Here is a 25,014-nt window from a genome sequence, read left to right as displayed (position 1 = left end):
TGAATTGACCATCTGTCAACTACTAGCACAGGTCACAACAGCCTTGCCCAAGCTTGTGCACCTTCATGTGTCTGTCTGTCTGTCACCCAAGCAGATCAAGGTCAGCAAGTCTTGCCATAGACTGACCACACAATACAAGTCAGCAAGCCTGTTGTATGATGTCTCCGTCCATCGATGCTCCACCTTACAAATTCACCAATCACGCATGGTATCTACATTTCTTTGATGCCGCGTCGACAATTTAGCCCCATTCACAGTGGTATCGTTTCCATCTTGCTTTCTTGTGCATCCAGTGGCTGTCAACCACTAGCACAAGTCAAATGAGTATTGCCCAAGCTTGTTCCCTGCGTCACCAAACCACAGGTGGCGTTCCGTCCTCCATTGATGAATTTTTTCTGTTAACAAGAATCTTATGAAAATTGTTACTAGTTCATATATGATGGGGTTCCAAGAAAAAACAGAGGCCAGCAAGTCTTGCACAAGACCACACAAGTCAGCAAACCTGTATTCAAGATGTTGATGTATAGCATGCACCCAGACCACCAATTCATGACCAAATTGAATTCCGTATTGTCTTTTTTGGAACAAAAAATAATAATAATCTGCCATGGCGTGCTCCGCTTGGTTGACGACAGCGCGGTCTACAACTTTTTCTTTATTATATGCACGAAAGTCTTCCGGGGTTCCCACGGGAGAGAGCCGTGAAGCCTTCCGGTTGCTCTGCAAATCACATCTCTGATAGTGATTGGCTTCTTATGATATACAATACATGGAGGGTGCTCTGTTCTCTCCCACCTTTTGGGTTCAACAAACAGAATTCTGTTAGCCAGCATGCGGCTGGTGATCTTGCTGGTGTGGTTGTGGAGCTTGGCACCCATTTCCATGAACATCAAGGTGGCATCTGCAGCCCCTGATCCTCCATCAGCACCTAGCCTCGCACACTGCCCCAAAACCTGTGGGGATGTGAGCATCTCGTACCCCTTCGGCGTCGGGCCAGGCTGCTTCCGGCAAGGCTTCGACCTCATCTGCGACGCCACCACCAAGCCTCCCAAGCTCTTCCTAGGCAACACCACCACCCAGGTGATCAGCCTCTTCCCTTCAGGAACTGTCCTTGCCTCTATCATGTATACCATCCCCATGGTGCCGGGTGTTGGCACCTACAACCTGTCCTGGGAGTCTCCAGGGAGGAACCTCAACATCGCGACCTACAACTACCTGGCGTTCCTCGGCTGCGGCGTTGGGGTCTACCTGTACCACCCTGACACGGGCTACCTCGTCGGCCACTGTACGGTGAAGTGTGCCTCCATGGCGAGCATGCTCCTAGCGACGAAAGGAGGGGTCTGCAACGGCATGGGCTGCTGCACTGTCACGTTCTCCGTGCCGTTCCGAGGCTTTAGGGTGACCATCGTGAAGAACAACGAGACGGTACCACAGCCTTTTGCTAATATCACCATCAAGGCTTTCTTGACATTCCGCTCGTATATATTTAGTATCGCAGACCTGTTGTCTGATAAGATAAATGCGAGCACCGTTGGTGCTTCCTCTGCTGCTTACCTCTCGACTGTGATCACGGATAAACCCAATTGTACAAAAGCTTGGTCGGATGATAGGACGCGGTATGCTTGTGGCAGTAGCGATTGTGTGGATGTGGCAAATGGAGGCTACTCCTGTTCCTGCTCTGGCAGTTCTGATGATGGCAATCCCTACATTCTTGATGATTGCAAACAAGGTACTTACAAAAGAATCCACTACTTATTTGTTAACTACACCCTTCCTTCCACATCCAGTATTTTTGTCAGATGTTTTAAGAACATACTAGAAAATCTCTCTGAACAAAGAAGAGCATACTGGAATCTGGAAATGATAATCACGAACCTGAACAAAAAATGGTGTATAAAGTGCTTTATTTGTTCATTGATTGTTATCTCATTACATATGTTTGGTTGATGATATTTCTTCACTGAAACAGGGTATAATCCTACCCCAAAATTGAACTGTTCTAGATCATGCGGCAGCACAAACATTCCTTTCCCTTTTGGGTTTGAACCAGGGTGTTATGCTACAAGGAGATTTCAACTGAATTGCGCATCCAATCGCACTCTTATTGGCAGACCACCTGTGAAATATGAAGTGACGAATATTTCATTAGATGATGGACTCCTATATGTTAATAAGCTTTCAGATTTTGAAGGTGCCAACATGAATTATCTATCAATATACTATCGTGGCTCTGGATACTTTGGTCAGCAACTAGTATATGGATTGGATAAGTCTGATTTATCTGAGGAATATGGTGTCTGGAGGTGGTCAGCGGCCAATCTTACATGTGAAAATGCAAGAAACGACAGTGCATATGGATGCCGCAGCGCGAATAGTGAGTGTATTGGTGTCACACATGGAAAACTCTACATTGGTTATCGATGCAAGTGCTCTCCTGGCTTTGAAGGAAATCCCTATGTCGAAAATGGATGCACAGGTATGTGCTCTTGTATTTTAGTGTATTCTTTTTTATGGTATGCAGAAATATGGAGCTTTAACATGGAATTTTCATGAGAGTGGCATGCTATCTGTACAATTTTATGTATGTTGTTTGCCGATATTAACGATTGTTTAACAGGTAGAAAGCAAACAGGAGTACAAAATGAGATATCATCCACTCCAGTTTACATTTTAGCCTTCTGCTTGCAGATATTGACGAGTGCCTGATACCCAATAACTGTAATGGGACATGCTATAACCTGAAAGGAAGCTTCCGTTGTTGCCCTCATGGCATGTTCTTTGATCCAGTAGGAAAACAGTGCTCTCTCAATAAGCGGCAAAATCTTATTTTGGGTATGCTGCCAACTCTTCCTTACCTGTTTGTTGTCTTGTGCATTCCCATTGTCAGAAAATAAAACAAATCTTCATCTGTTGCAATTACTCTTGCAGGAATTTCTGCTGGGATTGGCAGTGGTTTTGGAGTGCTAGCCCTTGCACTGGGTGCGATTGTACTAGTGAGGAGATTGAAGAGAGGCGCTCAAAGGAAAATCCGAAGGGCGTTCTTCAGAAAAAACAAAGGCCTGCTCCTGGAGCAGCTGATCTCATCAACCAGTGAAAGCGTCACTCACAGCACAAGGATATTTTCCTTGGAAGAGCTAGAGAAAGCAACCAACAACTTCGACCCAACGCGTGTACTCGGGCACGGAGGCCATGGCACCGTCTACAAGGGGATTTTATCTGACCAGCGGGTGGTGGCCATCAAGAAGTCCAAGATGGTGGAGCAGAGTGAGATCGACCAGTTCGTCAACGAGGTGTCCATCCTGTCCCAGATCATCCACCGCAATGTGGTGAAGCTCTTCGGGTGCTGCCTCGAGTCTGAGGTGCCGCTCCTCGTGTACGAGTTCATCTCCAATGGCACGCTCCATGACCTCCTCCATGGTGATCCGAGTGCCAAATGCTTGCTGACGTGGGACGATCGTATCAGGATTGCTCTAGAGGCTGCAGGGGCGCTTGCCTACCTCCACTCGTCCGCCGCGATGCCGATCTTCCACAGGGATGTCAAATCTGCCAACATACTCCTGGATGACACTTTCACCACCAAGGTCTCGGACTTCGGCGCCTCCAGGTCCATCTCCATCGACCAGACTCACGTGGTCACCATCGTGCAGGGGACATTCGGGTACCTAGACCCAGAGTACTACTACACTGGGCAGCTCACCGAGAAGAGCGACGTCTACAGTTTCGGCGTGATACTCGTCGAGCTCTTGACAAGGAAGAAGCCAATTTTTCTGGACAGTCTTGGTGAGAAACAGAACTTGTGTCATTACTTCCTTGGACGGCTAAAAGATGAAACTGCCATGGATATTATTGATTCTCAAGTTGTGGAGGAGGCCAGCCAGCGCGAGATCGACGAGACCGCGTCCGTCGCGGCGATGTGCTTGAGGACTAGAGGCGGACAGAGGCCTAAGATGAAAGAGGTGGAGCTAAGGCTGCAGCTGCTACGAGCTAGGAAACGACCTCCTAGAACACACAAACAAGAGCTACAAAGGCACGGCGAGACCAAGCCGTTGTTGTCAACTCCAATTAAGTCCAGATCTACTTCTTTGGCCATGGCCAAGAACGTTGAGCTTGGCGTCGTTGCTGCTAATCCGTCGTCGCAGGCTGTCACGAGGTGCTACTCCATGGAGCAAGAGATGGTGGCTTCATCAGAGTTTCCTCGTTAGTGGGAGGGTTTTGTTACGAAGAGGACTCCCCCCTGCGCCCTGTTTTGTTTATCTAGATTGTCGCGGTACCTTGATTTTATCATTCAATCCCTGCAACTAGTAAGTAGTGGATGGTAGAAGAATGTGTTGATAAATTCAGTGTAAGAATGCCTACAGAAGATTCAGAGCAAGAGATGGTATCTTCATCAGAGTTTCCTCGTTAGATGCAGAAGCGCCGTTTTGTTTATCTAGACTGTTGCAACACCTTGATTTTTGTTTGAGGGTATCAAAATTCAATCCATGTAACTAGTAGGAGTAGTGACTAATGGTAGATGGTGGAAGAATGTGTTGATGCACAAATTCATTGTAGGAATGTGAACACTAATATTCAATGTAAGAGTGTCCACACCAGACTCAGTGTAAGAGTCTTGTTGCCTTTCTTTTTACCCCTAAAAATTCAGGTAGCCATGAACATGTGTACAGAAAAATAATTTTACAGTTGGTTTGCTATATTATTTAGGTGCTGATGATGAACTGCAGCGTCTGTTTGGATAAGGCATATTTGCTTCTGCCCAGTGTGGATGTAAGGATGCAGGTAAAGAAGTTCGATTTCTTTCTACCATAGCCACGAAAGGTCGATATGTCCGAGTGGTTAAGGAGACAGACTCGAAATCTGTTGGGCTTTGCCTGCGCAGGTTCGAATCCTGCTGTCGACGATTCTTTTTGTTTTTATTCTTCCCAGATCACTACAAACATGCAGCTTCTAGTCTTCGACGCTTTTTTTCTTTTTATTCTTCCCAGATCACTACAAACATGCAGCTTCTAGTCTTCTTTCATTCCTTCTTAAATTTGCTAAGTTCATAAATATTAAAACTTCTTGATCTTTTCATAATTCGATATATCGACACTTTTATTTTGTTCTCAACTAAAAATGCATTTTCTAGTCTTCTTTCATTCCTTCTTAAATTTGCTAAGTTCATAAATATTAAAACTTCTTGATCTTTTCATAATTCGATATATCGACACTTCTATTTTGTTCTCAACAAAAAATGCATTTTCTAGTCTTCTTTCATTCCTTCTTAAATTTGCTAAGTTCATAAATATTAAAACTTCTTGATCTTTTCATAATTCGATATATCGACACTTTTATTTTGTTCTCAACTAAAATTGCATTTTATATTCATCGTTCTTGTAAATAAAAGTTTTGGCCCTGCAAATGCAATAAGCACAATGGTGCGGTGGGTTGGTGGTCGTTCGGCTAGGGGCGTCGTCGTAGCGTGTGGTGGTCGCCGGGGCAAGGCGCATCTGGGCTGGGCGGTCCAGATGGCGTGTGCACCTCGGAGATGATCTAAATGAACCATGTGATTCGGTGGTGGCACGTGTTGGCCGGGGGTTCTGCGTGGCTGGCTGGCTGCTCCTCGTTCGGTTGGTGGAGTGGATGGATGTCGGGGCAACGACCCGGAGACATTGTCGCAGGCTCTCCTCCGATAGTTTCGATGATGATTCATGACGGTGACGGTATGCTGCGGATCTGGATGGTAGCGAGATGGTGCTCACACTTGGGGGTGGTTCACGCAATCATGGCGGATTGTAGTGCCGAGGTGGTCTATCGGCAGTGTTTTTTTTAAGTTATGCAATTGCATTAATACGACATGTGCAAATCGCCCCTTACAAACTAGGCAACCTGTGCCGGAACACCATACTCCCAGTACATATCATAGTCAGCATCACAAGCAACACCTAGTTTAGGTAAACTATGAGCAGCCATGTTCACTTCCGGCTACACGCTTTCACTTCACAGAAAAAGAACCACGTCCGCATATGCATCTTCAGGTCGTCCAGCACCACCGCATGCTTGGAGAAATCCATGCAGGGACTATTCACCGCATTGACAAGCAGCTCGGAGTCTGACTCCATCTTCACCCTAGAAGCACCCAGCTCAGAAGCGAGATCAAAGGCACGGGTCATAGCCCAGAGCTCAGCCGCATATGCATCAGAGGCACTGAAAGTTCGTCCTGCTTTACCTTTACAGGCTACCATAGTCCCTGCATGGTTTCGGGCGATGACACCCCACGCCGTAGTATTTGTCTGAGGGACAAAAGACACATCAACGTTGAATTTCAGGTTCTCCTGTCGTGGGCTTTGCCACTTCTTCTCCTCCGTGTTCCTTCTCCTCTCCTTCTTCGGCCACAGCTGCATGTACTCGGTTGTGCTCGCCCGAGCATCCTGAGCGATCACCTGCCCAGATTTCACCTACTCTTCATTCCACTTTTTATTCTGGTTGTTTCACCAATGCCACATAAAGTGGAGCCCCTCCATAATTTTCCTCTCTGGTAGCTCCCAGATGATGTTTAAAGCCTCTCCAACCGTGACCGTGTTCTCCATCCGCATCCTGGTGCCCTCCAGTTCCAGGTCCCGCCACACCTCTTTCACCTTCTTGCACTTCATGAACAGGTGTGCACTATCTTCGCGAACGTACACACACATTGGGCACCACTCCTCCTCCAACACCATTCCCTTCCTTATAGATTGGCTCGAACTGCAAGAGAATCATGTGCTAGTCGCCAGACAAACATTTTGATCTTTCCAGGACATGCCAATTTTCGTATTCTCGTCCAGAACCTATCAGTGCCCGCCCTTAAGTCTCTTTGGCCTCCAGAACTGGTGTTGCCCCTCTCATCATTATTCAGCCCTGAAATCTGCACATGCAACTTGTATGCCATCTTCACTGAATGTAGCCCTTTTGAGTCATAGTGCCACACGATGAAATCCTCCATACCATCCCTCTGTGGAATATTCAGAATAACATTAGCATCAGCAGGCAGAAAGGTGTCACGCACCAGTTGTGTGTCCCACCTCCCATCAACGGGGCTAATAAGACCATTCACCCTCTCGAGTAGGTTCCCATTTCTTGGCGTAATGACTCTCCGCGACCAGGCCCTCGGGATCCAAGGGTCCCGCCAGATGTTCACCTTTGATCCATCCGGGTTTTGGATAAGTCTCCACACCCTCGCACACAATGCGCCAGGGAGCATGCGATCGGGGTGGGCGGAGCGTGGCTCCTTCACTTCACACGAAGCCAGGAACGGACCACGCCGGGGCGAGGCACGCCGTGACCAGAGACGGGCTCTCCCGGGACCGGAGGAAAAAAAAGAAAAAAAGGCTATAGTGGGATACAAATTCTGCTCTATTCGTGGCAATTTGGCAACGTAAGTGGCTATAGTGGAACTCTTAGTTCTTGAAGTTCTAGAGTCCTCTTGAAATATGTTGTTAGATGTAGGTGTATAGTTTCTCTGCTTCCATGCTAATATACCACAAAATTTCTTTGAATTTCTGTGTACTAGGCCTGTAGTGTTGTTGTAGTGTTAGTCAAATGGATTTTTCTTGTTTTATTTCCTCATAATCACAATAATTTATCACATAATTTGAGTGTAATGTCCATGCTTCTTTATTGTAATTACATTGCAATATACCTTATAGTTATAGTGTAATTTAGCCCAGACTGCACTGTAACATGCCTAAAATTGCACTGTAATTTTACTAACCCGTATTTTCACTGTGTTTTTTTATGCTTTAGGACTGTAATTGTTGCATTGTTGCATGGTTCAACGCTGTAATTGTTGTAAGGCTTTCAGCTTTTGTCCGATAAATTACTTTCAAATGCTTCATCACGGTAGTGTACCGTAACTTATAAGCTACAGAACTATAATTGTTATATGCTTCATATAGATTACAGTGATTTTTGTCTGAATTGTTGTACGGCTTAAAGTGCAGTACTCCAAGTTTCTACACTATAATTTGTATGGTTTAACTGTTGGAAATATGCCCTAGAGGCAATAATAAAATGGTTATTATCATATTTCCTTGTTCATGATAATCGCCTATTGTTCATGCTATAATTGTATTAACAGGAAACAATAATACATGTGTGGATAAATATATCACAATGTGTCCCTAGCAAGCCTCTAGTTGGCTAGCTCGTTAGTCAATAGATGATCATGGTTTCCTGGTCATGGACATTAGATGTCATTGATAACGGGATCACATCATTGGGAAAATGATGTGATGGACAAGACCCAATCCTAAGCATAGCACTAGATCGTTTTGTTCGTATGCTAAAACTTTTCTAATGTCAAGTGTCTTTTCCTTCGACCGTGAGATTGTGCAACTCCCGGATACCGTAGGAGTGCTTTGGGTGTATCAAACATCACAACGTAACTGGGTGACTATAAAGGTGAACTACGGGTACCTCCGAAAGTGTCTTTTGGGTTGGTACGAATCGAGATCAGGATTTGTCACTCCGCGTGACGGAGAGGTATCTCTGGGCCCACTCGGTAGAACATCATCATGAGCTCAATGTGATTAAGGAGTTAGTCACGCGATGACGTGCTATGGAACGAGTAAAGAGACTTACCGGTAACGAGATTGAACAAGGTATAGGTATACCGACGATCGAATCTCGGGCAAGTTCTATACCGACAAACAAAGGGAATTGTATACGGGATTGATTGAATCCTTGACATCGTGGTTCATCCGATGAGATCATCGTGGAGCAAGTGGGAGCCACCATGGGTATCCAAACCCTGCTGATGGTTATTGACCGGAGAGGTGTCTCGGTCATATCTACCTGTCTCCCGAACCCGTAGGGTCTACACACTTAAGATTCGATGACGCTAGGGTTAATGGGAATTGTTATACGAGGTTATCGAAAGTTGTTCGGAGTCCCGGACGTCACGAGGAGCTCCGGAATGGTCCTGAGGTAAAGATTGATATATAGGACGGATGGTTTTGGACACGGGAAGTGTTTCGGGCATCGCCGGTAACGTACCGGGACCACCGGAAGTGGCAGCCACATATAGATGCTGCCACGACTTCTTGCTTGCTGCTGCACCAGCTCACTGCCCCACCATTCAAAACATATACGTATCCGGTCTGTGACTTAGAGTCATCCAGATCTGTGTCGAAGCTAGCATCGACGTAACCCTTTACGACGAGCTCTTCGTCACCTCATAAACGAGAAACATTTCCTTAGTCCTCTTCAGGTACTTAAGGATATTCTTGACCGCTGTCCAGTGGCCCATACCGGGATCACTTTGGTACCTCCCTACCAGACTTATGGCAAGGTTTATATCAGGTCTGGTACACAACACGACATACATAAGAGAGCCTACGGCTGAAGCGTAGGGGAAATTACTCATCTTCTCTCTATCTGCTGTCGTGGTCGGCGACTTAGTCTTACTCAATCTCATACCTTGCAAAACTGGCAAGAACCCTTTCTTTCAGTTTTCCATATTGAACTTCTTCAATATCTTGTCAAGGTATGTACTTTGTGAAATACCTATATATGAGGCGTCTCGATCTATCTCTATAGATCTTGATGCCTAATATGTATGCAGCTTCTCCAAGGTCCTTCATTGAAAAACTCTTGTTCAAATAGGCCTTTATGCTCTCCAACATCTCTATATTATTCCCCATCAATAATATGTCATCCACATACAGTATCAGGAAAGCTACAGAGCTCCCACTCACTTTCTTGTACACACCGAAACGCAACGGAGAAGCCTGTCTGTACAAGAAAGTGAGTGGGAGCTCTGTAGCTTTCCTCATACTGTGTGTGGATGACATATTATTGATGGGGAATAATATAGAGATGTTGGAGAGCATAAAGGCCTATTTGAACAAGAGTTTTTCAATGAAAGACCTTGGAGAAGCTGCATACATATTAGGCATCAAGATCTATAGAGATAGATCGAGACGCCTCATAGGTCTTTCGCAAAGTACATACCTTGACAAGATATTGAAGAAGTTCAATATGGAAAACTCAAAGAAAGGGTTCTTGCCAGTTTTGCAAGGTATGAGATTGAGTAAGACTCAGTCGCCGACCACGGCAGCAGATAGAGAGAAGATGAGTTCTGTCCCCTACGCTTCAGCCGTAGGCTCTGTTATGTATGCCATGCTGTGTACTAGACCTGATATAAACCTTGCCATAAGTTTGGTAGGGATGTACCAAAGTGATTCCGATATGGAACACTGGACAACGGTCAAGAATATCCTTAAGTACCTGAAAAGGACAAAGGAAATGTTTCTCGCTTATGGAGGTGACGAAGAGCTCGTCGTAAAGGGTTACGTCGACGCTAGCTTCGACACAGATCCGGATGACTCTAAGTCACAGACCGGATACGTATATGTTTTGAATGGTGGGGCAGTGAGCTGGTGCAGCAGCAAGCAAGAAGTCATGGCAGCATCTACATGTGAAGCGGAGTACATAGCTGCTTCAGAAGCATCTCATGAAGGAATTTGGATGAAGGAGCTCATCACCGACCGTGGAGTGGTTCCAAGCGCGTCGGGTCCAATGACACTCTTCTGCGATAACACTGGGGCCATTGCCATAGCCAAGGAGCCCAGGTTTCACTGGAAGACGAAGCACATCAAACGCCGCTACAACTCCATCCAGGACCATGTCCAGAGTGGAGTAATAGAGATTTGTAAAGTACATACGGATCTGAATGTTGCAGACCCGTTGACTAAACCTCTTCCACGAGCAAAACATGATCAACACCATAATGCTATGGGTGTTCGATACATCACAATGTAACTCGATTATTGACTCTAGTGCAAGTGGGAGACTGTTGAAAATATGCCCTAGAGGCAATAATAAAATGGTTATTATCATATTTCCTTGTTCATGATAATCGTCTATTGTTCATGCTATAATTGTATTAACAGGAAACAGTAATACATGTGTGAATAAATAGATCACAATGTGTCCCTAGCAAGCCTCTAGTTGGCTGGCTCGTTAGTCAATAGATGATCATGATTTCCTTTTCATGGGCATTAGATGTCATTGATAACGGGATCACATCATTGGAAAAATGATGTGATGGATAAGACCCAATCCTAAGCATAGCACTAGATCGTATTGTTCGTATGCTAAAGCTTTTCTAATGTCAAGTGTCTTTTCCTTCGACCGTGATGTTGTGCAACTCCCGGATACCGTAGGAGTGCTTTGGGTGTATCAAACGTCACAACGTAACTGGGTGACTATAAAGGTGCACTACAGGTACCTCTGAAAGTGTCTGTTGGGTTGGTACGAATCGAGATCGGGATTTGTCACTCCGCGTGACGGAGAGGTATCTCTGGGCCCACTCGGTAGAACATCATCATGAGCTCAATGTGACTAAGGAGTTAGTCACACGATGACGTGCTACGGAACGAGTAAAGAGACTTACTGGTAACAAGATTGAACAAGGTATAGGTATACCGACGATCGAATCTCGGGCAAGTTCTATACCGACAGATAAAGGGAATTGTATACGGGATTGATTGAATCCTTGACATCGTGGTTCATCCGATGAGATCATCGTGGAGCAAGTGGGAGACACCATGGGTATCCAGACCCCGCTGATGGTTATTGAGCGGAGAGGTGTCTCGATCATGTCTGCCTTTCTCCCGAACCCGTAGGGTCTACGCACTTAAGGTTTGATTACGCTATGGTTATAGGGAATTGTTATACGAGGTTATCAAAAGTTGTTCGGAGTCCCGGATGAGATCCCGGACATCACGAGGAGCTCCGGAATGGCCCGGAGGTAAAGATTGATATATAGGACGGATGGTTTTGGACACCGGAAGTGTTTCGGGCGTCGCCGGTAACATACCGGGACCACCGGGACCATCGAAAGTGGCCCGGGGGTCCACCAGCCCCAAGAGGTAGAATGGGCCAAAAGAGGGAGGGCAACCAGCCCAAAGTGGGCTGGTGCGCCTCCCACAAGGAGGCCCATGGCGCAAGAAGAGGGGAGAGGGGGGGAACCCTAGCGCAGGTGGGCCTAAGGCCCATCAGAAGGGTGCGCCACCCCTCCTCCCCTCCTGGCCGACGCACCTCCTCCCCATCTAGGGCTGCCGCCCCTCCCAGGAGAGGGAAACCCTCAAGGGGGCGCATTCCCTCCCTCCCCCTATATATAGTGGGCACTTTGGGTTGTTGGGGACACCAATATTCCTCTCCCTCGGCGCAACCCTGCTCTTCCTTCTCCTCCTCTCTGCCGGTGCTTGGTGAAGCCCTGTCGGGAGACCTCGTCTCTCCATCGAGACCACACCGTCATGCTGCCGGAGATCTTCCCCAACCTCTCCCTACTCATTGCTGGATCAAGGTGCGGGAGACGTCACCGGGCTGCATGTGTGTTGAACACGGAGGTGTCGTGGTTCGGCACTAGATCGGAACCACACCGCGATCTGAATCGCCACGAGTACGACTCCATTAACCACGTTCTAGCAACGCTTCCGCTTAGCGATCTTCAAAGGTATGAAGATGCACTCACCCCTCTCTCGTTGCTAGTCTCTCCATAGGAAGATCTGAATATGCGTAGGAATTTTTTTGAATTTATGCTACGTTACCCAACATTAACATGTATTTTTTATAGGTATCTATGAGATAGTTTACACTGTAATTTACTATAGTTTTACACCGTAATTTGAATGCTTCAACACCGTAATTGTTGTAGGTATCTGTCATATAGATTACATTGGATTTTACCTTTGAATTGGCCGGCTTACACTAATTGTGGTTGGATGGTTAAAAGGACAATGGTATTCATTGCCCACAAAAATTCAAGTCCTAGACTTGACATTGATGCTTGCATTTTCCTGGATTTATTCCGGACTTTCGAGTTGTAAGTGCATCTAGTGCCCTTAGTGATTTTGGTGGTTTGAAGACTTATAGGTTAAGTATATAATGTGTTCATGAGTGTATACAGGATCTATAAGTCGCTGAGGAGCTTGAGTTATACGATGAATATCGACCCCTAAAAATGTATATCTTTGGCTAAAGAAATTGGTCTTATGCTGAAGACTTTGATCGCGAAGAAATTGCGATGAAATTGATATTCCTCATGAAGATATTGAAGATGAGGAATTCGGTGTGTCCTGAAGAAAATCAGTTCGAAGACTTTGAAGCGTGAAGATTTATTATTTCTGTTTCATTTTCTTCACTCTTGAGTCATAGGAACACCGTACTGTAAAAGGGGGTCAAGGTGACACTACGGAATGAATTTCCTGATGATGCTCAACCCAAGCCTAATACTACAAAAGCCTCAAGTGAGGAATATGAGAGACATGAGGACTCTCACAGTTGAGAGTCCCAACTGTTGCCACAATTAGCGCCACCTCACCGATCTTATCCACACCAACGGTCATAATATTTGAGGGCATTAAAGTCAAATCATGTCGGGATGCTCCCAGGATATAAATAGCCCCCCCCCCCCCCACAACCATTAGCTGGTTGTCTGCTCCGCGAGAAACTAATACTTGTCATTTAGAGCAACCCAAATTCCTCAGAGTCTTCGAGAGTAAATCATCAGTGAGGAAATACACCAAACCACAAACTACAAACCAAGTGATGAGCATCACTGAAGAATTTGTTCCTGTGTGGAACTGAAGCCTCTTACCTTTGAGGACTGTGCATCCTCCAGACGGTTAGGCGTCATGGTCTAGAGCGATCTAGCAGTCAATTGTGGATCGCCGTGTGACAGAGTTTCTGAGGGTTTGAAAGTCTGCCCTGAAGACTTACCACGAGTGTTTGGTGAGGACTGTGTGTCCTTAGCTCAAGGAGAATACGATAGGGACTGTGTGTCCCGGGACTGTGTGTCTTTTGGTTTCAATACCAAGCCGCTCCAAACCAGACGTACGACTGTCACAACAGTTGAAACTGGGTCATCAACCACTGTCTTCACTGTGATACGGGTTCTATTTCTTTAACTCTTTAAATTCCTCAATATTGTATGTTGAAGATTTTCCTTGTCTCTGTTTGAAAAATTTGCTGAAGACTTTCTCTGAATTTCCTCAACCTCAAATTCTCCACACTAGTTAATCCTCACCTGCTTACTCTGTGCCTGCGTACTGTGCAAACTGTTTTTCATAATCCTCATCGATAAAATTGCTGTAGTAATATTTTGCACTCCTGATCCTTTGCTGTCTCCGCTGCAAGTTATTCATCTATGAGGAATTTCCACAAAACAAATTTCCTCAGCGATGAAATTCTAAAAATCTCCTATTCACCCCCTCTAGTCGATATAACGCACTTTCACCGGCGATGTGCGTTTAGTATGAGGAGACGTTTTGGTCGACTACGAAAACGTCTGTGTTGACTTTTTTAATCTTATTAAGATGATGTTGTCGGTTCAGTCTCTCGGAATTGTTCGGTGGGGGCGCTAGCAGCGCTTACCCAGGCGGGGAGCGTCCGTTGTGGAGTAATATTTGGCGTACTATAGGGCCTCTCAAGATGAAAATCTTAGCCTGGAAAGTGGTGTCACGGGTGTTGGCCACCTCAAAAAATAAACAGTACAGGCACTTGTCGACTCGGGCATCATGTCCCATTTGCGATTGGGAACTCGAAGGGTCATTCCATTCCCTAGTTGCATGTGGCCATGATCTGATGCGATGAGTGGTGTTTGGCCTATTCCGCACAAAAACCAGGTGCTTGACACTGGCAAGGATTGGCTTCTGCTCCTCTTGGCAAGCTGCTCGGACATTGCAGGTAGCATGATTGTGATGCTGGTGTGGCGCATATGAAAAGTTCGTGTTGACATCACACATGAAAAAGAGGCCGCCCCTGTCTAGGTGTCGGGATAATTTTTAGAAAGCTACATGAGGGCGATCTTAGATGCTCAGTAATTCACAACGGAAGAAATGTTAAAAGGAAAAATGGTAGTAAAAGAAGTATAGAAAAGACCAAAATGTCATTGTATTCCTGAAGTGCAACAGTGGCCGGCACCTCTGAATAATATGTTGGCATTGTCTGTGAATGATTCCTTTTTGGAGGAGGATGGCACTGCAACAGTGGGGATGATACTTCAGAGATATGATGGCCGGTCATCTTTGCAACTTATTGATATATATTTAATTGCAGCTTATTGATATGATTGGTATTAGGCTAGCTACACAGCATACATACATAGCTTTCGATGTTGGTTCAGTCAGATTCAATGACTGCATTATCTTGTCTTTCTAGTTATAGTTTAGATCGTTTAGTGTATGGTGAACCAGTGGTTGAAATTAAGGCTCTAATGATTGATAGGGTTTTTCGTTCCGCAAAAACTTCATAGGTCACAGAATAGTGTTGGGGATTGCTTGGCAAGTTGTGAGCGAGCTATAATTCTGTGGCTCCGCAGAGGGCATCCATGTATTGAGGATCTCTTGTTCAAGGATTGTGGCTCTATCATGACGGAAGAAAACCCTTTTGATCTCCAAAAAAAAAAAGATAGGTTGTACTGTATATGTGAGCGACTTGTACTCTGTTTTCAAAATAAAATAAAAAACCGACCCGGACGGGCGCATACTTGGACTTGGAGTGAAGTCTGAAACAAACCCTGTGCTTGTAGGCACAGTCGCAAATGAACCCTCACCTCCAAATCCCTGAAGTCCATGCCCTGAACTCTCTAATCCCGGATTTTTTAATCCTTAAGCTCGTTTTATACCAGGATTTGCTGACGTGGCGCCAGGATTGCGAATTGTGCTCGGGCAGCTCCTTTTCTTCTAATAGGGGGCGCATGTGGGGATTTCTAGGGTTCTTCCGAGCAAGAGAGGGCGCGAGAGGGGGCGAGAGGGCGAGCAAGAGAGGACGGCTATGTCGTCCTTCTCCGTTGGTTCCGCCGCTTCACGAGGGATTCGACGGAGGGGCGCTGCGGCCAGGTCGCCGGTGGCCTATCGTGAGCAGCCGATGGATTACGAGCCGGCGATTTACTGCAGGCGTTGCGGGAGGAAGGCGTCGCGGTGGATTTCATGGAGTGAGGCGAACCCTGGAAGAAGATATTATGCATGCATAGAAGCTCAGGTAGGTTGTGTTCTTGTATGTGCTCTCTGTTCCTCCTCTGTGTTCTTGGATGTTTGTGTGATTGATTTCTCCTCATTTCTCTGTTTGAGCAGCATGGGTTCGTTCAGTGGCACGATGGCCCAACATCTGCATTTCTGCGTGTATTGCTGGGAGATCTTCGAGACAGGGTGTGGATGCACATTTGGCTCTAACCCTCACCTCCTCAGACTTTAAGAACTTGATGCTTCTTTTTGTAGCCAGACCATATCTCTTAATTGCTTTCACAAATTGATTTTTGCTTCTGAAAACCATCCCCAAACTAAAATGTGGAATATCAGTGTGAGAGTCAAATACAGGGTATTTGCTCTTCCTTCTAACAAAGTGCCCCTCCTCATCTTCATCATAGGAATAATCTTCATCACCGGACTCAAACTCTATTTCCTCTACTACTTCTTCAACATTTTGCAATGAAATCAATAGGAACAGGCCCTGGTGCATCTAAAGTAACCCATTTCCTGGAGTCTTTCATCTTTTTTGTGAACTTCCTTGCATGCTTTCTTAATTCAACTACCTCTGATTCCTCTCCACTATCATCAGTATGTGGAATATACTCAAGATCCTCTGAATCATCTGAATCAGACTCCTCTTTTGCTTGCTCTGATCCTTGTGATGTTGCTGCAATATCTGCTCCAGGTGGTGTTGCTGCAATATCTGCTCCAGGTAGTGTTTCTGCTCCTTCTACTCTTTCTTTTTTTCTTTCTGAAACTGCATCTGCAGGCATTGTTGAAGGCTGGGAAGGATTGCAAACTCGAGAAATCTGAGAAAGATTTAATATTTCAGAACTTCTTCTCTTCAAGGGGCTGCTTATGACTGTAGTAATAACACCATTGTCATTGGGGACAAACACTTGCTCTAGAAATTCTTCTTGAGCAGTCATGATACCAGGCATATCTTCTTCACTTCCACTGTTCATGTGTTCCTCAATTTCATCCTCAAAGTCAGAACCACTTTCCTGCTCTACTTCATCTTGTTCCCCATTGTACTCCACAAAAATATCAGCAACTCCACCATCTGTTGTATGATCCGACATACTCATGCAACTAACATCATCATGTAGAAACAACAACCCATTAATCAAGTCTCTGCCGGGCATAAGAAAATAATACTTCATGATTTCCTTAACTGTCAGATGATCTGCAAGGAAACCTTTGACCTCCTGCAAAGACAACTTATCTCTCTCAATCACAGAGTAGGCTACATCTCCTTCAACATAGTCCATAGAAGGACCAATTCGAACAAATTGCCCCCTTATATGAAATCTGACGTTCAACATCTCAGTCGGGTCCATGGATTCACCCAAAAAAAACCTACATTGCAAGCATCATAACTGATTACTATACTGCTCAACAAAAATCACCAACAAATACACTGATTTCGAACTACAAAAACTGCAGCTTCACCATTAAAAACCCTAAACCTAACCAAGTTTGAAACGAAGAAAACACCTGCGATTGGAGAGGGGGATAGACCAGGCATACCTTTCTATTTGCTGCCGGAGTTGTTGCCGACGGTCGCCGCGATCATCAGGTGGTCATCGCCGTTGCCGCAGAGGAGGAGGAACAGAGGCGCATCGGGGTTCGTGCAGAGGAAGAGACGGAGTAGAAGACGAACAGAGGCGAGCTGGTCCAGCTTGACCAGGTAATGGTCTGAGACCCCACCTGCAGGTGTTGAATCAGCCTGTTCCCAGCCTTTCCCGAGCCATGTAGGAATCCTGGCGTTTGGATAAGCACAGAAGGATTAAAAAATCCGGGATTAGAGAGTTCAGGGCATGGACTTCAGGGATTTAAAGGTGGAGGTTCATTTACGACTGTGCCTACAAACACATGGTTTTGTTTCAGACTTCACTCCTTGGACTTGTATCTGAAATGTCGTGCTCTCCAAGCACGGAAGCGACTGGCTCGGCGCACCCGACCCGACCCGACCCGACCGTTCCGCCGCACCGCATCGAAATCGAATCCAGGCCAGACCGCAGCGGCAAGCATTCGCGTCGCCTCTCTCCACCACCCCACCCCTACCCCCACGGCCCCACCCCTCCTCCGCCTTTCTCTCCCCCATTCGCGTCTCCACCCCACCCCACCCCCTCTCCTCCTCCCCATTGTCGCGAGAAACCCTCGTCCCTTCCTATCCTCCTTCCCATGGCGGAGTCGTCCGAGAACGCCGCCGCGGCGCCCGCGCCACCCGCCGCCCCGGCCCCGGCCCCGGTCCCGTCGCCGGCGCCGAAGACGTCCCCGCCCGCCAGCTCCGGGATCCCGCCGCGGTACGACCTGGATGCCAAGTGGGACGCCTGCCTCGACCTCTCCATCCGCCGCGTCGCCTACTCCTCCCTCGCCGGCGCCTTCGGGGGCCTCATCCTCTTCCGTAAGCTCCCCCCGCCTCCCCATCCCCCTTCGCCGCGTCGCGAGATCTGTTCGCCGCGCCTCCGTGTTGATCTAGGGTTGCGCCAACATAATGCTCGTGCTCCATCTCGATCGGCCTAATCTGATGCGGGATTCCCTAGCCGCGTAGGTAGGTAGGGCGCGCTCCTCCGGGGGGAATCGTTTGGGGACGGGGCTAACGCGCATGCCCTGCTTTAGGTAGGTAGGTAGATTGGTTGTTTCCTGTGCTATTGGAACGCCAAGGTTGACGGGAGTTGAGTCTCTCTAGGCGATTTCCGTTGAGTGCTGCGAGATTCCAATGAATGTAAGCGAAAAATTTGCTTATGTTTCATTTGCTGTATGTTTGTATTCTGTAGAGGCCCGAGTCTCATTTCAATTCACTCGTCAACCGGCGTCGGAAGAGCAAGACGTGCTTGAATTGCTGGCTATAGGTTATGTCATGGCTTTGAGTGGTAGGCAGGGACATTTTTGTGTGCGATTTTAGTTGGTGTGAGGATGCTTTCCCGGTGGTAGTCATGCTCTCGGACCGATTATGGTGAATTCTGGTTCTCAAAACAATTCAGTCTTGTCACCATTTTCCGGTGTTTGGTAATTTGGATAAAGGACAATGCTATGTCTGACTGGGATTGTGGTCTGTGGGGGATTTGAATACTGATCTGTTCTTCAAAATGACACCATGTTTCCTGTTAGTGCTCAAGCATAAGAGCATCTCCAGCCGTTATGCCCCCCCCCCCCCCCCCCCCCCCCGACGATTTTTTGCGCCGGATTGAGATTTGCCGGCGCTAATTTTGCTCTGGGGGCGAAAAGTTTCCAGTCGTTGCACCCCCAGCCACCACACGAGCTGGTCGTCCGTGACGCTCCGCGCGCGCTGCAGCGGCGAGCGACGGCCCCTGACCACGAGTTCTGCTTCTGCAGGCCCTTCTCCCCTGTCGTGCCCCTCATCCTCCCACTGCCGCCCATCAGGTGGGGCTGGAACCCCTTCTCCTCCTCCATGGCTTCCGCCGCCGGCGCCGGCCTCCTCCTCCTCCTCTGCTCGGGAGGCTGCGGTGGATTCAGATGGAGGCGAGGACTGCTGGCTCCTCCTCCGTGGTGGAGTAATTTTATCTCCCTCCGCCTGTCATGAGAGCAGAGAGGCTGCCGGTTGTTTGGAGAAAAAGAGGAGAGAAAGAGGACGTTGGGTGCGTGGGGTTGGTGGAAAGAGAGGAAAGAGAGGGAAAAGGCGGCTGACTGTGGGCCAATTGCATGCGGAAAAATAGCGCCGGTCTCCCCAGTGCGCTGGGTTCGGCCGGGAGGGCCGGCTGAAACTTTGGCCAAATCCGGCGGAAAACGAGTTTTTGGGTGCACGACTGGGGCATTTTTTTAGAACCGGCGCAAAAAAGTGGTGTTGGGGGGGGGGGGTATCTGCATAATTTCCATTTTTAGTGTAACATGTGAGATGCGTATGATCTGTTACGAATATGGTTGATGGTGAACTCATGGACCTACTGATTCCCGAGTTTGGTTTTGATGCTGTTCGTTCCAACTGTTAAGCATGAGTTGATAGGGCTGTCATATGATTTTGTTTGATCTTTGCTAACGTAAATTGTGAAATGATAGTTTTGCTTAATCTGATCATCATCAAAGTTGCTACATCTGTTATGTTGAAACAGCGAGTCTACGTGACTATTATCAGCTAATCTCTAACTTTTTCCCTTTATCCTGTTCTGTCGAAAAACATGGAGTGCTTTTACTTGTATCTTTAATGAGTTTGTTTTCTGGAAATTCTTTAAAATGTAAACAGTTCAACTTGTTACTCTGTACTGCCTATTTTCCAGCTGATTATCTGAAGTTGTTTATCCAACTACTAAAACAGTTGTTTAGCTATGTGAATTGTTTTTTTTTTCCACCTGATAATCCATAATTATGAGTTTGCCTAGCAAGTATTGTACATTTTCTCTTGAACATTCTCAAATTTGATAATCTTGTTTACTTATAAATTATTCAGAGTTGGCATATCCTGAAAGAAACACTTTGAGAAGAAGTCAAATTACACTTCGTGAAGTAACTGTCACCAAATCTAATGTTAATACATGTTCGAATTGTGTTGTTTTATACAGGTAGCCCAACAACCCGCTGGGCATCAGTTGCACTTGGAGCTGGTGTGGGGATAGGGGCTGCGTTCACTGAATGCTCATACATATTCAATGGTTCTCCTCCAAAGTGGTCGGCCAAAGCTGCGACTGTTGCTGCTCATTCTGAAGTAATTGCTTTCTCACTTTGTCCTTATGTACTGTTAGTTTGTTGCTGTTTGGTTAAAATTCATGGTCAGTATGTCCATGTGTTTGATACCAAATTCCCCAATATGTATTCATTTTATTTCTCCTTGATGCCAGTATACTATCATTATGGTAGTTTACGGTAGGGTTACCAGATCATTATATTTTTGAAACACAATTTTTTAGTTTGGTTAGTCTGCCAAGAACATACGTCTTCTCATTTGTGGCTTGAATACTTTGCGACTAAACTTAAGGCACGTAGCAGGTTTATATGTTAAAAACATCGCAGGGAGAATGTACTTTCTATAGTATAAATAGATTAGGTAGTTTATATTAAGTCATTTATTTATGGCCAGTTTCTTAACCCTTAAACATTTTGGGCAATTGCAAACATATTTTCATGCCAGCACTGGTTTAAACACAAGCTCTGAATATGGTGTGGTTGAGAGTAACTCGTCAACTTGCATGCTTGTCTGGTCTATTAGCTGTTGCTGAGTCTGTGCTTGCATTCCAGTAGTGTTACATTTTTTTGTGTGTTGGTAAATTTATCAACAATTTGTTGATGCGCTTCCATGTTCTCTTGGTGATTGTGCCCTTGTAGGATGTAAGTAGCAAAATATGTCCCCTTTGAAATGAAATAGTAATTGCTTATAATTTTCAAAATAAAAATAAAAATAGTAGTTGCTTTATACTAATGTTGCTCTCTCTCCTTTTCTTTCAACAGGGGGGAGACAAGTAAACACTGTGGGCTGGACCAATAGTGTAGTCCAATCTTGGTGGAGTTTTGGAGTGTCTTGATTGAACCTAGTTGCCGTTTCATGGCTGATATCGCCACTTGTCATAGTATCTCCTGAAAGTTAGCATGTGGCCCTCGTGAATTTTCTTCACACATTACCGAAAACCATTCCTGACTGCGGTCTGATGATGACCCTATGGCTGCGTGAGCTTGGTCAGTCCTGAGGTTTTTATGTCCGGCAATAAATTTTCTGTATGTGAACTTGTCGTTGAATGCTGCGGCTGCGCTACTACTATACTTTACGCTTGCAATCTTGGTGGTTTGATCGTATTTGCCTGCTTGATGTTGATTATCTGTTTAGCAAAGGACCTCATCCATGGTTGGGCGTTTTGCTTGCAGCCCTGCCTGGCAAGAAAAATGTCGAAAACGTTTGTGGTGTGGTGTTGCTGTTGCTGTTTCGTAAGCGAATTGAACCCAGTGTGGGTAGTTCTGTTGTGGCAATTGGCCACACTATCTCATACGAGTCAATTCTCCCAGGTTGAGTTAATTTCCACATGAAACGCAAGCGGGTAGACAAGATTGGTGCATACGAAAGCACGCGGCAATGTACATGTGCTTCGTGTTTTAGTACTGTCTGCCGAAAGCAAAGTGAGTACGGCCCAGGCGTGCAGCCAGATCAACATGGCAGCCAGGAAGGCGACGTCGACGATTCATTTGCCGTCTCGACGAAGCCACCTTTTGAACAGTCGCACCCCACCCACTGGCGACGCAATGTACCTCACCAAGTCCTCCTTCATCGTGCTCGATGGGGGAAGGCTCTACCGCCGACGCCGAAGCGCCAGTGCACCTCTACGGCGACCTGGAGGTGTGGATCGCCGAGGCCAGGCGCCTCCCCAACATGGACATCACGTCACAGCGGATGAGGAGCTGCTTCACTGCCCGCGCCGGCTCCAGTAGGAGCAGCAGCCGGAGCAAAAAGAAGCGGCTCATCACCAGCGCCAGCTACGCCTACGTGTCCTTCTGCCTGTCAGGAGGTCATCAAAAGGTCCATGACGGCGGTGGTCATCAAAAGGTCTTTAGAAGGGTTCATCTCTCTTATCCAGTGGTTGACTTGGTCGGTGAGATAAATTATGGATGACGACTTGAGGCAGATGGGATGGTTATGAAGCGGCGGCGGGATCACAGAAAATTAGGGTCGCATTGCATGTAGCCAGTGGGATCACAGAAAAGTGATGATGACAACACATGAGTGACTTTTAAATTCCATTGACTCTCTCTCTCCGTCTCTCTCCCGCCATGTTACTTCCCTTCCGCGACCATTCCACATGTTGTCCGACACTCTGCAACCCCGCCGACCTTCGTCTGACCAAATTCGGTGGACCCCCCCCCCCCCCCCCCCCAATTTCTATCTTTCCCATCATCTTCGGTCATAGTGGTGATCCTCCTCGGGCACGAGCAAAGGTAAACCACACATGGAGGAGCACATAAGAAAACTATAGGAAAAGTGTCTGTCAGTCATTATCATTTATTCCGATGAATCCTTTCGTTCCGACGATGCCATCAGGAAGCTATGAGAAGGATGAGGGAAGAACCCATTCAAACGAAGATGTGTCCAAGCCATGGCCTGTGGAGGACAAATTTCACCTACTTTATTTAGTTGTAGAAACTACAAGATTTTTTTATTTGATTGTCATTTGAACTTTAAGCAATATTTGATATGTATGTAAAAAATATGGCCATAATGACCATGTGAACGAAAATGTGTCGGTGCGTTGGATGTGCTGACCAGTAAAACATGGACAGGGCCGGACACCATCCGAAACACCGACCCAAAATAGAAGAAAAGCAGACAAAATGCGCGTTGGCGCCGTTGGAGTTGCTATGATACTTGAAATGAAGCATGCATGTTCTGTGGATGTTTTTTTGCGGGGTACAAGAGTCTTATTGCATAGATGCAGAGTTACACTCAGCTGGCAAAACCTCAGCGATACAAGGTGGGCAATTCTGTAGGAAACAAGCCGTGCTACACTCTTCCATGGTTCGCTAGGCGATCTGCTACTCTGATTTGATCTTTAGAAATTTTCATAGGAAAAACTCTACCAACTAAAAGGTGCTTAATCTTCGTGACTAAATGACCATAAGTTGATCGTTCAAGAATATCTGAGGAAAATGAAGAAAGTGCCGTCGAAGAATCAGTTTGGATTAGCACGGGAAGGTCTGATCGCTCCAAAGCTAGTGGTAGACCCTCCCTAACTGCTTGTAGTTCCGCTTCAAGGGCATCGTTGCAGAAGAAGAGGTGTCGATAAGCAGCAAAGATCAAGCTTCCATCCGGATTCATGAGGACCATCCCTGAACCGACAGTCTTGTCTCAGGAGAATGAACCGTCGACCGAAAGGGTGACCCATCCCAAAGCAGGAGCAGGCCATGGTGTGAAGGACGCGGTTTCCTTGATCATGCGTTCTAACCACCCCTCTCCCTTTACCATTTTACCTTTGATCATCTTCTCCGTGTTGTGCCTTTTTGCATGCCATAAAGTGTTCAGATAGCTATTAAAAAAGTCGGCTGATATTTTTATCGAAACTTGGTCCTTTCCATCCAATAAATTGTTCCATAAATTCCATACACTAGTAGAAAACAAACCTTATGTTTGGATCATCAGTCCCGGTTTGATTTTGGTCCGAGACCAATGTGACTGTTAGTCCCGGTTCCAACGGCTAGGAGCGGTCGGGGCACGGACATCTTTAGTCCCGGTTCATTTTATACCTATAGTCCTAGTTTGTGATACAAACCAGGACTAAAGGTATGGTTGCAGGCTGGCGTCAGGCTCGGGCCCCCATGAGCCCATTTAGTCTTGGTTTGTATCACAAACCGGGACTAGAGGTAGTCATTTAGTCCCGGTTTGTATAACCAACCGGGACTAAAGATGTCCCTATATAAGCCCTTCGTCCAAACCGAGCCTATTTCTTTGTTTTCTCCATTCTCCTCTCTGTTCTTCCCCTTAGCCCAAGTTCGTCGTCCATTTTTTGCCAATATCTGTCAAGATTTGAGGCACCCATCTCTCCAAGTGTTCACAAAGGTTAGCAACTTTGTCCTTACATCCCTCATTGGTAGATTAGCTTGTGCAATGCTCTATAATTATGGTGATTTATGGGTTTTAGTTTGGGAGTAATTTGTGGGAGTTTATTTGATTTATATGCAATCTGATCTCAAATTAACTTCTTAGTTTGCATATGTGTAGGTGTGGTTTATGATATATGTGATGTATGAAATGATCATGTTTTGTAGTAGTTATCACGACTTGTATATCGATGAGTACGATAACTGACAGGAGCCATAAGATTGTCTTTAATTTATTTTATGCCATTTGCTTTACTTTATCGCTATGAGTTAGCAATAGTTGCAGAAGCAATAGTTGGTGTGACAACCACATAATGACATGATGGTGATGTAGATCATGATGTCATGCTGGTGACGATGGAGATCATGCCGATGCTTTGAAGATGAAGATCGAACGCACAAGACGATGATGGTCATATCATGTCACTATTCGGATTTGCATGTGATGTTTATCCTATTATGCTTTTTATTTTGCTTAGGACGAGGTAAC

General features: G+C 46.2%; 2 protein-coding genes and 1 non-coding gene across 3 annotated transcripts; all 3 read left to right on the top strand.

The window, feature by feature from the left end:
* Positions 1-276: 276 nt before the first annotated feature.
* LOC123394995 (wall-associated receptor kinase 5-like) lies at positions 277-4,604 on the top strand. Its single transcript, XM_045089904.1, has 4 exons — positions 277-1,729; positions 1,970-2,476; positions 2,689-2,832; positions 2,929-4,604. Exons 1-4 carry the CDS (start codon positions 832-834, stop codon positions 4,200-4,202), a joined length of 2,823 nt encoding a protein of 940 aa, XP_044945839.1. The 5' UTR covers positions 277-831; the 3' UTR covers positions 4,203-4,604.
* A 211-nt stretch (positions 4,605-4,815) lies between these two features.
* Positions 4,816-4,897, top strand: TRNAS-CGA. The gene has a single exon. It is a non-coding gene; the product is annotated as a tRNA-Ser (tRNA).
* A 13,203-nt stretch (positions 4,898-18,100) lies between these two features.
* LOC123394993 (protein SPIRAL1-like 1) lies at positions 18,101-21,737 on the top strand. The gene is made up of 3 exons (XM_045089903.1): positions 18,101-18,399; positions 20,513-20,655; positions 21,396-21,737. The coding sequence occupies exons 1-3, from the start codon at positions 18,177-18,179 to the stop codon at positions 21,408-21,410; spliced, it is 381 nt and encodes a 126-aa protein (XP_044945838.1). The 5' UTR covers positions 18,101-18,176; the 3' UTR covers positions 21,411-21,737.
* The last annotated feature ends 3,277 nt before the right edge of the window (positions 21,738-25,014 follow it).

Source organism: Hordeum vulgare, chromosome 5H, assembly GCF_904849725.1.
Source record: "Hordeum vulgare subsp. vulgare chromosome 5H, MorexV3_pseudomolecules_assembly, whole genome shotgun sequence".
In the NCBI taxonomy this organism is placed as follows: Eukaryota; Viridiplantae; Streptophyta; class Magnoliopsida; order Poales; family Poaceae; genus Hordeum; species Hordeum vulgare.
This window is presented reverse-complemented; position numbering and strand designations above follow the sequence as displayed.

What these genes read in the sequence shown, in the direction of transcription:
- LOC123394993 (XM_045089903.1), top strand. Translation starts at nt 18,177, where the DNA reads ATGGCGGAGTCGTCCGAGAACGCCGCCGCGGCGCCCGCGCCACCCGCC. An exon ending in CGGGGGCCTCATCCTCTTCC is followed by an intron (nt 18,400 to 20,512) that starts GTAAGCTCCCCC and finishes TGTTTTATACAG; the next exon opens with GTAGCCCAACAACCCGCTGG.
- LOC123394995 (XM_045089904.1), top strand. Translation starts at nt 832, where the DNA reads ATGCGGCTGGTGATCTTGCTGGTGTGGTTGTGGAGCTTGGCACCCATT. An exon ending in TCTTGATGATTGCAAACAAG is followed by an intron (nt 1,730 to 1,969) that starts GTACTTACAAAA and finishes TCACTGAAACAG; the next exon opens with GGTATAATCCTACCCCAAAA. An exon ending in TGTCGAAAATGGATGCACAG is followed by an intron (nt 2,477 to 2,688) that starts GTATGTGCTCTT and finishes TTCTGCTTGCAG; the next exon opens with ATATTGACGAGTGCCTGATA.